General features: G+C 45.3%; 1 protein-coding gene across 11 annotated transcripts in view; it reads right to left on the bottom strand.

Moving 5' to 3' along the window:
- Nucleotides 1-6,770: 6,770 nt before the first annotated feature.
- The window catches only part of CIPC (CLOCK interacting pacemaker), a 72,193-nt gene continuing 60,585 nt past the window's right edge, over nt 6,771-18,378 (bottom strand). For 8 of the 11 annotated variants that reach the window (XM_032620098.1, XM_032620105.1, XM_032620112.1 and 5 more), the window contains 3 exons: nt 17,947-18,134; nt 13,667-13,836; nt 6,771-10,345 (listed from right to left, as the gene is read on the bottom strand). In XM_032620098.1, the coding sequence (XP_032475989.1) occupies nt 9,452-10,345; nt 13,667-13,836; nt 17,947-18,082 (1,200 nt within the window). In that variant the 5' untranslated portion in view covers nt 18,083-18,134 and the 3' untranslated portion in view covers nt 6,771-9,451. Of the gene's footprint in view, nt 10,346-11,524; nt 13,837-17,946; nt 18,135-18,378 lie in introns of those variants that run through there. The other 3 variants (XM_032620146.1, XM_032620153.1, XM_032620136.1) reach the window with 2 other exon arrangements.

Genomic DNA, 18,378 nt, shown 5'->3' with positions numbered 1-18,378 from the left:
TCACCCCGTACAGGTGTGAGGACAGACTATGCCGGGACTGGAGGCTAAGTCATCAGCTAGGAGTCTGGGCCACGTGTGAGATTAGGATCCTGGCTAGGGTGGGGCCTGCAATCAACACGGATTCCTCAATAGCTCCCCACCCGCTGGCTGTATAGGCCTAAAGAGGGGTGAGGCCTAGGACAGGCTGGGAGAGCATGCTTGCCAAGTGTGTGTGCTAAGGAGGGCCTCTGTTTTCGGTGCAGCGGGGGGTGGGAGGCCGGCAGGGAGCTGGGCTGATTGGCTCTTCACTGCCCGTTCAGGACTACGTGAAAGGCTGACCCTGGACGGAGGCCAGCTCAGCTGGCTCCATCCTACCCCCTCGAGCTTCGAACTTCGTGCTTTACCTGCAGCAACGATCGTATGATTACTGCTTCTTGAGCACCCCCTCCCCCTCCCCACGTGGAGCCACTGCAGTAGACACTTTACACCTTCCAGCACAGTAACTCTTTAGAGGAGACAGTAATCTAACAAACTTGGAGAGGAGGCCCAGGAAGGGTATGTAACTTGCCAGGATCACACAGAAACCGGATCCAGATCCAAAGTTGTATTTCCATCTCACCACGATGCCTCTACTCAGACTCTTTCCTTTGGCTAAAACGCTGTTCCCCTTTCTCTCAGCTTATCTAAACTCCACCCAACGCCAAGGCTGAGCTCAAAGCTCGACTCGCCTTGTGTTCCTTTCCAGACCTTGGAGAGCTCCCACGACTCTGGTCCGTAGTTGACCCTGGGCACCAGCCACACTACCTGGCCGTTGCTACTCTCCCCGTGAGTCACATCTCCTGGCTCAGCTGTGAGGGCCCCAAGGCGGGAGACCACGTGTGTCTTTCTGTAGGACTTGGGTCTCAGGAACTGTTTGGTGCTGCCAGGGCTGGGCCTCGGGTGAGGCAAGCGAGGTCCCTACGGTACAAAATTTAAGGAGGTGCCCAGGCTTGCTTGAGGTCTTGTGAATGCTTCTGCCGGCAGCAGCTGGGGGGAGGCTGAGGAAAGCAGACGCAGTTCTCTTGTGGGTGAGCCCAGAAGTCCGAAGGTGTCACCAATCAGTTTAATCCACTTTCTAGAACTCTCTCCTAGCGTGCTGGGCGTTGGAGTGAACTTACCAACTAATTAATATACTGCGCCTCTATCAACACTTCTGTTCTCAGCTAGTAGTTTTACATGAAGGACTCTTGCCCTAATCAAAGGATGCTAAAGCCAAAAATTATCAAAACATTAATCTCTGAAATAAAAGTAGAAGTGAGTAGGCCATATCACCTTGCCCAGGCTCACACACAGAACTCTGGATGTACAAGACCTGGTGAGACCCAAACCATCAAAGGGAAGACTGACTAACTGACGGTCATTGCTACCCTCCCACTAGAACAGAAGCAAGAAACATGTCTGTTTCATTCACCATTTCATACCCTACAACTAGGTCAGCACCTGGGACATAAATGTATTGACAATTTTATGTATTTGTTACTACGAAGTTAACAATGGTAATGTCCTGGTCAGGTAAGCTTCAGGAAACATAAAAGCTTTCAGCAGTGGAAATGATCAGGGTTTGAGAGTAATACAAATCTTAGGGGGGTAGGGGGAGTGAAAAATCTGAGTAGTGAGGACCACGTTTGAGGATTTTTAAAGGTCCCCAAAGTGGGACCGACCATGGGGCTGACCTGTGCTGTCAGATGCCTGCTCACCTCTGAGTCTGTGGGTCCCAGAATGCTTGTTTCTCTCAATTAAAAAATCAGTGCAACAGATGGGCTTCCCTGGTGGCACAGTGGTTAAGAATCTGCCTGCCAGGGGCTTCCCTGGTGGTGCAGTGGTTGAGAATCCGCCTGCCAATGCACGGGACATGCGTTCAATCCCTGGTCCAGGAGGATCCCACATGCCGCGGAGCAACTAAGCCCGTGCGCCACAACTACTGAGCCTGCGTGCCACAACTACTGAAGCCCGCACGCCTAGGGCCCGTGCTCTGCAACAAGGGAAGCCACCGCAATGAGAAGCCCACACACTGCAACAAAGAGTAGCCCCCGCTCACCGCAGCTAGATAAAGCCCGAGCGCAGCAATGAAGACCCAACATGGCCAAAAATAAATAAATTAAATAAATAAATTAAAAAAAGAAAAAAAAGAATCTGCCTGCCAATGCAGGGGACACGGGTTCGTGCCCTGGTCGGGGAAGATCCCACATGCCGTGGAGCGGCTGGGCCCGTAAGCCATGGCCGCTGAGCCTGCGTGTCCGCAGCCTGTGCTCCACAACGGGAGAGGCCACAACAGTGAGAGGCCCGCGTACTGAAAAAAAAAAAAAATCAGTGCAACAGAGACATTTACAGCTGGGTCCATGCTCTCCCACGTTTCCCTATGCCCTGCAGTTGGCGGGGCCAGGAGGCCAGTCCTGTCACTGCGGCCGGACCTGACAAGTACAACTGGCAACTCTGGTAAGTGACTAGCTAGGGGCTTCGCAGAGTAACTGAGCCTGGAAAATGCTTCAAGAATGCAAGCAGCATAAACTTCCAAATACATCTTGACTAGACAAGCATCGGCTTGAGGCTTTAAAAAAAGGCTTTCACTTTAAGTTACCCCAGCGCCTCTGGCCTGCTGGATCTCCGGGACCATCAGTGAAAGCACGCTCTCTAAACCAGGCCTGGGACTGCCCTGTCAGCTGCGGGCATCCTGGGCTGTTGGTTTTGGTGGTTTACTGCCCTTCCTCCGTGTGTTTTGCTTAAGTGAACACACACCTGCATTTCCCGAGCAGCCCAGTGACAGGCGAGAAGCCTTGCTGAAGAACAGAGGGGAGTCAGAATTAATCATTCTCTAGGGGGACCACCTGACCTCCAGAACCAGACTTTCCTGCACTTGTTAAATAGGAGGCAGGGCCTACTGAAGGTGCAGTTTTTTATTTGTGGGTATCTTTAAGCTTCTTCTCTTCCCCTGACTCTGGGGCGACTTATGAATTTGTATCAGGGTGAGCAGAAGAGATGGTGATTTCAGCCCAGCTCTCTGGAGGGGTATTATGGTTTTACTATGTGCGAGTGGGAGCAGCTCTGGGTTTTTCGGCCAGGGCTCAGGAGCTGCCGCGCTCTTGGCCCCGGACGGAGGATAGGCTCCAAGCCAAGCACTCCCACCTGCCCAGCCAGAGGCCAAAGGCTTGTGGGTGACCCTGGAGAACAGAGGCCCTGGCCCACCTCTGTTATACAGACATTTACCAGAATTAGCGAGCACTCCTCCAAGGCCCCTGCAATTCCTGAGATAAAGTGAGGCTTTAGGAAGATTAAAGGCTGCTATTTTTACTCTCGCGCTCTCAAGCCACTCTGAAGGCCTCGCTCCAAACGCACATCATTCAACCTGACTTGGGCCCTCACGCGGGCTGGCCTCGGGATCCTACTTTCAGTTTTTATTCCCTTTCATTTCCTAACAGCTTCCACCCACTCACTGTGTTACTCCACAGGCTTTTCTCTTTCTTTCTCATCTCCTCCAGATGCTGTAATGTGAGGCAGGAACCACACAGACTGTTCTTTCAAGCAATTCTCTCATGCCTTGCATAACCATCCTTCAGAAAGAGAAACAGATAGGAAAGCCACGTGCCATAAGAACGAAGAGAGGAAAATGCCAAAGTGGTCACAGGAGTCCATGGACCCACAGAATATCTCCTTCCAGGAAACCAGTCAAAGGCTGGGTTGAGATTTACTCTCTTCCCATTAGTCGTCAGTGTGATGTTGGTAGAAAATACTGTTAATTGTTCTAAGCAAATGACAACCCTTAAGGGGTGGAAAGTCATCACTTGAATTCCATTGCTGGGCTTTCGTGCAGGAAGCCTGCCTTGCTCTGTGGAGCATTTCACAGTACTTTAGAGACATCATTTTTTTGTACTTCACCATAATCCCGGGATGTCAAGTGGACAGCAAGGACTACTCCCCTTCTCTTATAATAAAGGGAACTGAGATAAAGCTGCTTTCTGCTGCCTCTTTCTCTTCAGCCACTCTGCTCGCGCTGTGTCGCCCGGGCAGACCTCTTCTCATCTCTTACCTCTCTCCCGGTGGGGATGAAAGATGATACCCAGAGCCTGGGACCAGAATAGAGTCCTTACAAAGTACCACCACATCTACATGGTCTATGACTATTTACCATTAAAGTAACGTTAAACCGACCTAAGAGCCTCCTTAGAAAACACGCAGAAACATCTCCTCTGCCAAAAAGGAAGCTTCCTAGCACGGTGCACAGAGAAGAGCTGAGGCAGCATCACACCGATTCAGGGGAGGCAAAGGGAGTGGGCCAAGAGAAATATATTAAAAGGTTATGGGGAAAAAAAAAAAAAAGGTTATGGGGAGAGAAATCTGGAACAAAATAAAAGCAAACTGACATATTCTCTAAAATATAAAAACCCATTATGTCCTTCATTTCAGATGAAAGAGCTATTGGCAGATGACTGACTAGGAAAGGACATAATTTGATTTAATCCCCAGTTATTCTCCTTTGGGGCTAATGAGTCTTCATTCGAGGGCAGTCTCTTATATGGGAGTTAGTAAATCCATGTTCGCCGCAACCAGGTAAGCAAAACCAATGCAGGCTGGCAAAATGCTTCTCCCAGAGTCACATATAATAAGTTTAAAATCTGACAGAACACCTTAAAATCAACGAACCAGAGCACTAGGAACCTACTTTGTAGGCACCCAGGGTTTTCTTTAAAATTTAATTGATTACCGACAGTCTCCGACTTAGGATTTTTTGACTTTACGATGGTGCGAAAGAGAGAGGCATTCAGCAGAAACCCTACTTCAAATTTTGAATTTTGATCTCTTCCCCGGCCTAGTGATGTGCAGGTAGGATCCCCTCGTGATGCTGGGCAGCCCCCAGTCAGCCACGCGATCACGAAGGTCAACAACCGATATACTTACCACCATTCTGTACTCAGACAACCGTTCTGTTTTCACTTTCAGTACAGCAGTCAACAAATCCCATGAGCTATCTAACACATCATTATATAATAGGCTTTGTGTGAGATGATCCTGCCCAACTGCAGGCTAATGTAAGTGTTCTGGGCAAGTTTAAGGTTGGCTGGGCTAAGCTATGATGTTCGGTAGGTCAGGTTTATTTGAATTCAGGAACTGCCTCTGTTACTAAGAACTCTGTTTGAAAGAAAGAGTACAAAAAGAAAAATTCTAACCCAAGTTAAAAAACAAAAACAAAAAAACCAAGAACGAAACAAAAAAAAACTTCAAAACATTTTCCACTAACTACTGGTTATAAACATGTAACAAAGAGTATAAAAAGGTATTCATTTAAATATATACAAACTCTTTTCAACTCAAACACTGTTTTAATACTTAATCGAGGAGGATATACAGGAGGAGGCGGAGAAGGGAGTGGAAGCAGGATATATTGCAACAGCCTAGACAGTACTGTTAACTCTATGATAACTGCCAACTTTTTGTAAGAAAACTGTCTCTTTGCTTCCAATGTGGACCGGGACTCTCGGCAGGAAGGGTGCGCGGCTATTTCTCCGCTGAGCTCACTCTTTTGGATTTGATGAAGGCCATGCCGCCACATGCATTTTTGACTTAGGATAATTTCAACTTATGATGGGTTTATCAGGATGTAACCCCACTGTAAAATGAGGAAGATCTGTAATTTTAAGCCTCACCTGTGACAGAGATCTTATAAATGGTTAGAGATGGGAAGCACCATAGACAGAACCAGTTCCAGTTCTTTATTATTCAACTGAGAGGAGTGATACCTAGAGGTTCAGTGACTTATCCAAAGTCACCCAGTTAATGAGTGACAGGTGTGACAGGTGCATGGAGGTCTTTCGACCCCACTGCACCAGGCTACAATCTGCAATTATGTCATAAAAGACGTGGATTAAACAGACATGTTTGCAACGGGCAGGTATTTCCACATACAGGAATCATGTCCAAGGGCCAGGGACGACAATAACAGGGCTCGCCTAAGCCTTACAGTATACACTCAGTGGCTCTCGTGTCTCTAGATTCCATCTCTACGGGAGGGTGCTTCTCTATTTCAGGAGGGGCCTCTTCTAGCCACCTTTACCCATTTTTGTTTGTTTTAGTGGTCTTACAGCCATCTTTTTAAACGTTACTTAGAAAATTGTATAGCACAGAAATAATGTTTTAAGAATTAGACTATGGCAACCCTACAGGCCTTTAAATGATGATAAGCTTTTTATTTTCCCAGTGACTTAAAAACCCCAGGAGGGGTGTCCTGACTGGCCTCAGAGAGCAGGGAAGACTACACATCTCCCTGCTGAGACCCTGTAGGTGAACCTGGATGAGGAGGAGCAGAGCCTTAGGAATCACCTCGGAGAAGCAGGAAGGAAAAGGCTTGGAGACGTACTTGCTAAGGACCGCTCTGTAGTAAAAGAACTTCACTTGATATGGCTTTAGTTTATCCCAGGAGACGACTGTAGTGCTTCTGCCACTTAAAAATTCTGTTTGTGAAAGCGTCGTTATCAGATGGAGGAAATCATTGGATTGTATTCTCCTCTCTCTCCTCCCAACCTACCCAGTATAAACCTCCATGACTCCAGGGAAAGCTGCACTATCCATTTGCCTTAAGTGCCTGCATCTCCCTTAAGTTCACACCGGTGAGAGTCTGAACAATGAATTTCCACAAGTTCAGTAACTAATCCCAGTATCCCCAAATGACACGAGTACGTATGTATGAAACCTAAATCAATCAAACATTTACTCGTGATTTCACTTAGCATTTTAAGCAGTTATAAAGCCCAAAGGCCAAATAGTTTTCAAGTAAGTGACTTTTATTTTTCTCTGACATTTCACAGTCAATTTCTACAAAACTTCATACTTCCTCAAAAGAATTCACATTTGGTAAATAAATCTCTACCCTAAAGAATTCATAGCTGGAAAAACACTTCAATATATGCACAAGAGTTACTTTTCTGCTGAAGGAATCATAGTAAAGTCAGACAATACCACAATCCATAAAAAGCAATGAGTGTATTAAATTACAAATGTCACCAAACTCCATTCCCACAACCAATTCAATCAGCAGCTTTTTCTAGATGTCTTTCAATACTGCCGACACAATCTGCCGAAACTTCTCTTAAGGGTTGGTTTGAGCTAAGAATGGCTTTTAGAAAACAGCAGCTTTGCCACGGAACTTCATACCAGATCAAATCACGCATCACTAAAACCACTACTACTTACAGCCTCGTGAAACCGACGGAGATCCTTCCAGTCAACTCCGAGGTTCCTCCATTTGCCGATCTGGTTTCTGGCTCCACATGTCTGCTAGCCTCAGTGGATCTCTCCTTCCACGACCAGCTTCTCTAAGTGGCTTCATCTGCTTAACTGCTCCACTAGGTAAAGAACACCCATGCTAAGAGCCCAGAGAGACTTCCACACTGAGTTACAACATCAGAGAAGAGCCGCGGGGTGGTGCTGCTTCTCCCTGTCACTCAGCAGCGAGGATCAATGACGGCTTTCATCGTCTTGTACCTGACAGGAGGGAATGCAAACCTTAATCTAGGAAGAAGAGTCCAAGACGCATAAAGCTCCACAGAGGGTTTTTCTGAAGGAATAAATTTGGTTCTCAGCAAGTGTGTTCAGATTTTTGACTCAGTAAGACTCATGACTGGTGCCCAGGCTGCTCTGAAGGCACCTGTTTCTAGAGCTTTGCTGCCAAACACTCTGCCAGAAAGGAAGCTTCCTAGCACGGCGTGCAGAGTTCCTGCAGCACCACACAGATTCAGGGGAGGCAAAGGGTGTGGGCCAAGAGAAAAACAGTAAAAGGAGCAGAGTCTGCTTAAAGACACGTTTGCTCTGATTTGTGAAATCTTTCAGAAAGCAAATGGCAGGTAATAATTCTGCATTTACCAGGAGAGTCTAAAGGTTTCACTGAGTTGTTTACTTCTAAATTGGTCGTATCTAAATTGTGCATGTTTGAGAACAAAATGCAGGCAATCTGAAGCCTTGTAATTTTAAAACTATGTTCAGAGTTACAACTACCCAGCAAGCATGAGCATTAGCTTCTGGCCTTGGTAGAACTTCAAGAACATTTTCCTTGCAGAAAAGATGAAGTTGGTCACACAGAATTTCTTACTAAAGTAATCGGTACAAAGATTTTCAAGAGGATGAAATTTTTAAATGGGAGGATAAAAAGCTGGCAACTTTACGACTTAGAAATCTAGTTTACAATGAGGCTGAAAGGGTGTGTATCATCTGCAAGTTCTCATAACGCTCTCCACTTCTAGACGGACTTCACATAACCCACTACACCTTTGGCTTTGCAGCCAAATCCAATGCACGAAAGAAACACAGAAGACTGCTCCACGTCACCGTGACGTAAGACAAATGAAAACTCTGGATGTGGAAAGAAAATGGATGACGTTTTCCAATTTTTTGTGGACTTAATGTCATAACATTATGATGTTATGATGATTTTATGATGATTTTAATTCAAAGTTTTTCAAGCTTAATAATCATTTCTTTCCTCTTTTGTAAAAACAAAGGGGGGAAAAATGATGGTAGCAGAGGGCTGACTTGTATTACACAATCGGGAACCATGAAGCTCTCTTTTAGGATTTTCACATATAAGAAAATCTTCTTTTGCATTGTTTCAAAAGAAGAGACAGAGAGAGAAAAAAGCATAAATTATCAGAATCTTCCAGCTCTCAACCAAGAGATGCTAGCCATTTCTCCCTTCTTCAGACTCTGAGTCAAAAAAGCAGTTCATCAACTGTAGCTCCAGATGGTCCTAAATCCATTCCATACTTTACAAATCTGAAATATTTCACCTACCAGTTTCACAGAAATCTGGCTTATGATTAAAGTGTACGAGTTAACGGTACTACCCCTTCCCCTCGACTTTCGAGTTTAAAGAAACAAAGCTTTAAGTGATTAAGTGCTTGCATCCAAGGACCAATGTGTGCCCAGAGCGTTTTAGGTTTCTCCCAAATGGCACAATGCCTCGTAAAATGGAAACACCCTCCTCTCATATTTTCCTCTGTGACTAAGACCTTCAAGGGAAGATCCACGGGGGGCTCCTTATGTCACCTACTCCCTGGCTTGACAGGTGTCACTCTGTATGCTTGTCTGCGTCACTGCATCCCTGATCACGGTTAGTGAGTGGGATGGTGGGAAGTGACAGCTAGAGGGGCCCCACACAAGCATCTTTCCCGCTTTGCCCCGTGATCCATCGAAGTGCCTGCAGGCTAAGGAAGAGGGACTCGAGGACACCCAAATCTGAGGTCCTCAGTGGAACGGAGACAAAGGTAAACTGTGCACAGACCACAGGTTAAGACAGCAGCCAGGTATCGGCATGTGGCTTCGTAAGTGAACCGCTGAACAGTTTAAGTTTAAAAGGAAAGCTCTTACATAAGCTTTGGGAAACAGGAGCAGATAACGGTAAAAGAGTTAAAAAGAACCACTCAAGTAACAGGAAAATATGCCTTCTATGTTATATGTCTGGCTGATCGGAGAACGCTTCTAGGTCACTGCCAGGATGACCTGACCCTGATGTTAAAGACGCCTGCAGCTTGGCCCAAGCCTGAGGAGCCCTGCTCTTGGCGGCCTCGATAAATAGCCGGGTCTGCTCCTTTAGCTGGTCTAGTTCCACCTGAGTTGCCTGGTTCTGACGAATCAACTCCTTGGTTTTCAAAGTGATCTCCAGCAAACCAGATTTGTGTAGGACTACTAGGGTATTCTGAAAGCGCCTGTGCTTGCTCTGCCGCTGCTCTGAAAAGCTATCTGGGCTGCGGCAGAGGTGCTCTGCAGCCCACAGAGGGGAGCTGTAACTAGCTGACAGTGGGGACAGCGGGGAGTTGCTCTCCATCCCGTGCAGGGTACTGTCTGACGCACAGACAGGGCTGGCGGGGGAAGCAAAGGTCAGGCTGGGAGCTTTAGCCACATGGCTGCTGGACACTGGCTGAAGCGTCTGTGGACTCCCACCTGCCACCAGGCAGGGCACACCCTGAAGAGCTGAGTCCTCGGCAAGCTTGGTGCTGGGGGGCGCTGGAGTCAGGGGCCCGGGTGGGCCAGCACCAGTCTTGGTCGGCTCACTAGAAGACAGGCTTGGCCCAAGTCTCTCAGTACAGATCTTCTTCTGCATTCCACCTTCTCCTCTTTCTTCTGGGCTGAGGGAGAGGCCCCTTTTGCCTGGGTGTGGGGCTATTTTGGTGTAAGAATTGAGAATGGGCAAGTAGTTCCTGGAGTCCGACTTTTTCTCACCAGCGTGACATGGGCTGACAGGAGACGGTACAGGTGGATGAAGGAATAGGAGCTGGGGCTGTGCTGAGATCACTTCAAAGGAGGGCTGCACAGACCACGACTGGAGCTGGGATGAGCTGCTGCCCTGAAGGAAAAAGCAAAGGAAAAGAGCAGCACACTACGTGTTACCTGCAGCTGTCCAAGAGGCAAAGCAAATACTCAGATATAAGTACAGAGCCTCCCTCACACACGGGGTAGCCCTTCTTAACATGACTGGAGATGTGGCTTAAAAATTCATTTGGGGCTGACATCATATATTTTTTTTCTTAAGGGAAAACTGGAGGAAATAGCTATCTTTATTCAAGTGCTATCACTTGAGAAAAAGAAACTGTAGGAAGGTCGTGAAGTAGTGACATAGTTAAGGTCACAAGTAAGGCAATAAAAGTATGGATAGGGGACTTCCCTGGTGGTCCAGTGGCTAAGACTCCACGCTTCCACTGCAGGGGACGCGGGTTCGATCCCTGGTGGGGGAACTAAGATCCCGCATGCCGTGCAGTGCAACAAAAAAAATTTTTTTAATAAATAAAAATTAAAAAAAATTTTTTTCTTTAAAAAAGGATGGATAGTACAATTTGCTGGCATAAGTTAAAATGTGCTAATCTCAATACTATAAATGTGACTTCACACCAGTCTATCTTCATTTAGTTACATCTGGAACCTCTTTTACCTGAAAACAACTTTTGATTAAAAAGTTACATATTGTCAGGAGTCCATGGGCCCCTGTATTTAAGGCAATAATGCCCGACTACCACAGAGCTCTGCAAGGCAGGAACAGCCACCGTGTATGGGTGCTTACCACAGGGTAGCACTGTGTGTGAGGTGCCACCTGCGTTGTCTCACGGAATTGCCATAATGATCCCATGAGGTAGTTACCATTTCCTTTCACAAACAGGAAACCGAGGCTTAGGAAGTTGAAATAACTTGCTTTCAGTCCCCAAGCTACTAAGTGGTGAAGATAGGATTCCACCCTCTGACTCTAAAACCCATCCAAACCGTTCTGCTACATTGCTTTTGCTCTATTACTGATCAATGATACATAATTTTTAATTAAAGTACTGATTCAGATAGTAATCTAATAAAGAAGGGCATGGCTACTTTTCTCATGTATTTATTCATTTAAAAGATGGACTCAGACTCTTTATTACAAGGACTTTCCATGAACCTGTCTCTAATATTTAAAAGCCAGTCCAATTCCAACCCAGGCCCAGAGATATGAGTGTAGATGAGGCTACAGGCAGAGAGAGAACCTGACAGAGGCTCTTACCCTTAGTGCAGTCATGTGATTTATCTGAGGAAAGCGATGGACTCTGCTCCCACACCGGCACCTGATTTGCATACATTCCAGCTTCTTGGATACCTGCTTAGGAACTCCTGGCCAAGTTCAACTACAGTTCATCTCCTGTGCAAAGGCTGGCATGACCTGGAGAGTCCATTCTGGAGCCCTCTTGGTGTTCAAATACACTCTGGATGTCCATAAGCAAGCAATGCTGGGCCTAGCAAACACTCCCCCGTCAGAGGAGATACAAAAATCAGGGGTCTTTCAAAGAAGAGATCAGCCTCGTCCAGGTCAGTCAAGAGCAGAACTTCAGGCTGTCCCCCTGCTCACTCATGCCATAAGGGTTGACCTACAAGGCAAATGGATCCAGAAAATACCTAACTCGTTGCTTTCCCAAGCTGATTTCACTGGATGATTCTTCCTAATGCTATTGTTATGCCCACTTAGATACTTAGCTTATTTGTTCTAATTTAGATTTTACAAGGTACCATTCTTACTGAGATCACCTGAGGGAATACCAGACAAGACTTTAGACTTGGATAGGATCTCAGAATCATAGGGTCTTGGATAGGATCTCTAGAATCAATCCTAGCTTCATGTTAAAGATGAAGAAAATAAAGTTCACGGTGATTAAGTAATTGTGTGTAAGATCACGCAGTCTGGTGACAGAACTGGAATCAGAGCCTCAAAAGAAAAATCCTAAAACCAAGCAGCAATAATTAAGACATTATGCGATAAGCAGAGATTTTAAAAAGTGTATAATGCTTTTAAATCTGGAATGTGCTGGATTCTAGCATATGTGAAAAAACAGAACTCCGAGACTGCTCCATCAGGTCAGCCTGCCCCCAAGCCTCCTGTTTCCTGATCAAGTCCAGCAGCCTTCCCAGTGGGTCTCTGTCCGGAAGGAGATGGCTCTGCTGGACCCGCCCACTCACCCTGCAACAGCCCTCTGGAGCTGCCGGCCTCGCCCACGACAATCAACAAAGATGCCTAAGAAAGAGTAACCAGGGGGCCAGAGAGGAAGGCAGGGAGGAAAGAGCAGGAGACAGGAAGCCCTGAGAAGCACCGGTGGGGCCTGGACAATCTCATTTGGGCTCCGTTTCATGTCTTTATTCTCTCGCCTCATTTCGGTGAGGAGAGCTGTGCTTCCAGCTGAGATGTGATCTGCCAAGCAAATATCTGCAAATTCTTTTTCCAAACTCACCAGGTTGCCTTGTTGAAAATCAGTTTGTGTTGTTTGGCAATAACTAGGTAATAGTTAAGACATTAAGGTCTCCTGTCAGGCTAGAGCCACGTTCTTCTACCTAAGGTGGGAAGGTCAACAACATACAGCCAGATTTCAACCTTCAATAGCTTTGAGCAGCCGCAGCAACGGACCCATGCGAGGACTGATCTAGTTTAGAGCAAAGTAGGGTAAGGTTACATGTTCTTCAAGTTCATAGGATTGAGTTGTTTGTTCCAAACACTGGGGCTTAGCTTAGAGTTTTATCTAAATCTTCTTTTCTTTCGTATCTAGACAATAATCACATAATTTGCATAGTTATATAAGAAAGCCTGAAACAGGGTTATTTTTCAATTCCTCAACAATGCTGGGTGGAGTCTGCTGGTATAGCCATACCTAAACCAAAGAGCTCCTTTCTCACTAATGACATAGCTTTGGCTGGTTACTAAGAAAGTGCTCAGAATGTAACATGAGAAACAGGGAAATTGCCTCTACTTCTCAAAAAAATATTTCTACAAGTCCCAGTCAAATTAAAAAGAGATCCTCTTGTTTCTACCTTAAATTCTGTCATATCTTAGCATGCACTATAGAAGTCAGGACATTTCTGCTTGGTTCCGTTTAACATGACTAAAGTATTCCAGATCGCTTTGGACAAACTAGGGACACAGAAATAAAACAGTCTTACTATCTGGAAAATAAGAACACATGTGATGACTCTTGTATTCCTTTTTCAAACACCGTCAGTAGTTGAAAGGACACATCCTCTTCCCAGCACAGAAGCACGTGTTGGTGTGGTGCCGGTGGTCTGCTTCTCACATCTCTCCTTGGCAGAGAGGGAGAAGCTCTGTGCACAGGAAGCTCAGAAACTCTGGCGTGCAAAGAAGTTATGAGAGCTCAGTCCTCCTCACCTGTTTGACCAGCACGTTCTTCATGACAACCATGGGGGCCAGCGTTGGGAAGGCACCGCTCGCAGGCTTGGCGCTCGGCCTTGGCCTGTCTTCTCGGCTCCAGCCTAAGGCGCTCAGCATGTCCTCAGACTCCATCTGCTCTGCCGAGCTCAGGCATTCAGAGCTCCCATCTGGTGGGCGGAAAAATGGTCAGTTCACTCAGGCTCTTAACCAGTCCTCCTGGGGAGCCATGAACCCCATGAAACGGAATGGAACATTTGTGATATGTGTTTTTGTGAATTTTTCTGAGGAGTAGGTATCTAACTTTCACTGGATTCTCAATGGGAGCCATAATTATCCCTCCCACCCCAAAAGATTGAGAATCACTGCCCTTCAGGACAGCTGACTTCCCTTCTAACTCTATTACAGACAAAAGCCTGCATCCATTTGGGTTCATGAGAAAGTAACCATCACCAGTCTACAGGAGAAGTGGGTAAAGCCTTCGAAGTTAGCTCATTACTTTTAAGAATCTGTGGTTGAAAGGGAAGAGGGGTGTGCGTGTGACTTGGGGCAAGATTAATAAGACCTTTAGAGGCTCTGGGCACTACATGATGTAACAATAACAACAAAAACAAAACCAACCTATAAAACCTCAAGACTTACCTCCACTCTGAAAGTAAAACAGCTTCCTCCTAAGTTTTCTAATTGTAAAATTCTGGATAAGTTCATCAAGGTGAGGTTTACAATGTGCCTTTCTTTGTCTTCCTCCTCCACCCAGTTAAGCACCTCCTTTGTTAGTGTCCTAAATGCACGCTGAGTGTGCCCACTGGGGGTTCTGCACAATGGGTGATGGAAAGATACTCTCTGCCACAAAGAAAAGAAGGCTGCTCTATGTGATATCCATACAGAGAGGGCTTAATTAGCTCCCTGCTGGAGTAAACCAAGAGACTGCAGTAACCCTGCCAGTGAGGAGTCTGGGAATACCCTAAATGCTCATCAAGAATCTCAGAGTCGTCTGGATGAGGCAGGACTGGAATGTGACCGTAATTTAGAAGAGAGCAACTGTCAACACTCGCATTTAATCAGATTCTCCAAAGACGCTTTTTAGAAATTACTGGTGTTGGGGTCTTCCCCTCACTCTACTGAATTGATTTATCTGGTGTCCAGGCACGTGTTATTTTCACAAAACACTACAAGTAATCCAAATGTGCACCTCTAGTTAAGAACCATTAGGCCAGAAACAAAGGACTTCAGAAGAAAAGTGCGTACCTTGTACGTGTATCTTGGTTTCTAAATGTCATTCTGCACAAAAAGGAAACCAGGGCTCCTTGGAGGAATGGCCGATATCTTTGGCAGGGAAGGTGCAAGATGAGCCTGGACATCTTACTGCCCCAGAAAGCAAGGAAGTGCTCCAACACAAATGGGGACATGTCAAAGACACAGGCGCCACCTAGAAGGGACTCCCACTGACCAAATGTGGGGCAATTTGAGTATCAAAAATAATAATGATAATGGATTGACAAACAAAATCACAAAAAAATTCCGTGAATCCACAGTGATGCTCTAAAAAGGGGGCAGAGGAGAGAAGTACTTCTTTAGAGAAGATGACTGTCAGCTAATAAAATATACGAGGAATGATAGAATTAGATCACCATTTTCAAACCACAAATGTAATTGGTTCAGGCAAGGATCATCAATGGATGCTAAAATCACTAGTCAAGAGTCTGCTGGGGAACAGGATAGTCACACAATCTCAAAGTATCATCCCATAAATTGCTCATTAATTACAAAGAGAAAAGAGTACTTTTGCAATAAAGAAATCTGGTATACATCTACTCCTTTAATCAGAGTGTCACCAAGAATAAGACACACTTAGGAGTCACCTTATGTGTTGCAATGAGAAGGATATAACATCAAAAATTTAGTTTTCTATTAAAAAAATGTTTAGCCTATTTCTGATAATGGGGAAGCTACCAGAGGAATCCAGTGTGAAACATTCTACAAAAGAACAGGCCTAACTCCTTTAAAGATGACGATGTCCCGAAAAAAAGAACGGGAAGACGAAGGAGCTGGTCTAGACTAAATAAGATTTAAAAGACAGGGACAGAGCTTCTCTGGTGGCACAGTGGTTAAAAATCCACCTGCCAAGGCAGGGGACACTGGTTCGAGCCCTGGTCCGGGAAGATCCCACATGCCGTGGAGCAACTAAGCCTGTGCACCACAACTACTGAGCCTGTGCTCTAGAGCCCGCGAGCCACAACTACTGAGCCCACGTGCCACAACTACTGAAGCCCATGCGTCTAGAGCCTGTGCTCCGCAACAAGAGAAGCCACCGCAGTGAGAAGCCCACGCACCACAACGAAGAGTAGCCCCAGCTCGTCGCAACTAAAGAAAGCCAACACAGCAAAGACCCAACGCAGCCAAAAATTTAAAAAATTTTAAAATTAAAAAAAAAAAAGACAGGGACAATTAAATGAAATGCACAGCCTTCAACTGGGTTCTGGACCCAAAACAAACAAATATACAAAAAGATTAACAATTATAAAGGCCACTATTGGGACAATGGGAAAAATCTCAATATGGACTGCAGCTAATTAATAATTGCAAATTACATCACATCCCAAGGTAACTGGAACAATAACTCAGGCACTGACGAAACCACTGGCACCTGGCCCAGATGTGACTGAAGGTATTCACTAGGGCCACTTTCTGGAGCACAGTGAATCTGAGTATTTTTGATACTGCCTTATGTGAACAGCACAATACTTCTTAAGGCACTTCTGCATAGAGAATAGGAAACTTTCAGAAAAACTATCCAGACTTTGGGACATGCTACAGAACAGCTGGTCTGACAGAACTGAAGTTATTGGAAGAAGTACCAAAATGGCCACAGTATTGAGAATAACAGGGGGTGGGAGTATGGTTAATGTTTGTTTTCTTCTTTGCATGTACCTAAATTTCTAAGCTTCTACCATGAGCATGTATTACCTTCATGATATGAAAAACAGACAAAAAACAAACACGATATTAAAAGAAAGAAAAAAAAAAGACACTAGGCCTGCAAAGTTTCCCAAACCTGTCTGATCACAGGAATCACCAGAGACACTTGTAAAAATATAAAACTCACATTCCGGGTCCTCCCCCAGACCCTCAATATCACAGTCTCCAGAAGAGGGGTCTGGTGATCAGTATTTTTAACAAATGCCTCAGATGAGCCTTATGATGAGGCAAGCTTAGGAAACAATGCTAAAAGATTGAGAAGAAAAACCCAAAGGGCTATAAACCTGCCCTCCCTTCCCTGAACTGTCCTTATTCTAATCCCTAGGACGGTGCTCTGTTCCTCTGAGAAACAGTCTATTTATAATTTGGCTTCCCGTGCAGCATACCTACAGGGAGAAAATACACCAATCTAAGGATGATTGAGTTCTAGTTTTCCTAACAGCTGCATTTCTCACTATAAATTAATAAATCAACACGGTGGATTGGTAAGTCTCTGTGGGCTGGATAATATAAATCTTTCTCCAGGAGAGGGCTCCACTCTCAGGATGCTAACCCAGCCAGAATCCCCTGGCATCACCCCTCTGCCTCCCCTGGGCCAAAATGTTGACACTAGAGCCATATTTAAGCCACTACTCTCAGAACTGGAAATAAAAAAGCCTCGGCACAAAATTAAAAGATTTACTGGGTATGCAACTAGTCCTTTCAGATAAAGTTTAAGACAAACCAATAAGGAAAACTGTCTTGCTTTCTTGTCTCTAACAGATACTCAAGTTTGGAATAGGGCCAGGAGGCTCATAGTCCAAAGACAAAAGGCACAAATACTGGCAGGGATGGGTTATGGGGGGGGAAATGTTTTTAAACACAGCAAACACTTTCTCAGCAAAAAAGTTATCTTAACAAATTATATACTATTTTTGTTTAATTTGTTATATGTGGTGACAACATGCCGGTATTTTTCCCTGCAATGTAACTATTCCTATGAAAAAAGAGGTAAGACAATAGAATTATGAGTATTTAAATATATTTTTCCAGTAGCCACTTGCCACAGTTGGAAATATAAGATTTAAAGTTGAGAGTCTAAGTGGAAAAAAGATGTCATATCATTCCTTCAGAACTAACCCCACCGTGACTGGGATGAGTATCCCGCCATATGGCAACAGAATCACCATTTGAAGAGATCAGAAAACTATTTCTCCTGTGGGTGAAATCTTCCCATCCTTATCACACAAATGAGTTTTTACGGAGGACGTTTTTCAGGCAAATCATTCATTACAATGTAGAAATGATAAGGTATTTTTAACCTGAAAATCCAGAGTCCTTATCTGACTCAGCAGCTGCCATGCCGAGTTGACGAGACACTTTTTTCATCTCTGGGCCTTTGCTCAGTTTGGCTGAGAGCCTTCTAGAGCCCTCTCTGGATGGGTTCTTCCTCTCCATGTTTTACTGGGCTGGAAGTGCATTCATCAGTACTCTTTTCATCTGGACTGCCCTGTGAAAAACAATTACATAAGAAGTCATTGCCTGAAGAGCTGAGACAGGTAAGGCAAATGGTGAGTAAACTAAGGGCAAAGAACACCAGCGGCGCCCACTTGCTCTGTGTGCACTTTCTCAGCGGTCTCAGCTGACAAAGGCTACAAGTTTACTCAACGGTAGCACGGTTTCCACCCAGAAGGAGGTTCACTGTCCTCTGCTGCCCTCTAATTCCATTACAGATGCAAAGCATACAAACCACA

This window comes from Phocoena sinus, chromosome 2 (assembly GCF_008692025.1).
Source record: "Phocoena sinus isolate mPhoSin1 chromosome 2, mPhoSin1.pri, whole genome shotgun sequence".
NCBI lineage: Eukaryota > Metazoa > Chordata > Mammalia > Artiodactyla > Phocoenidae > Phocoena > Phocoena sinus.
The sequence above is the reverse complement of the archived record's forward strand: the minus strand, read 5'-3'. Positions and strand labels throughout refer to the sequence as shown.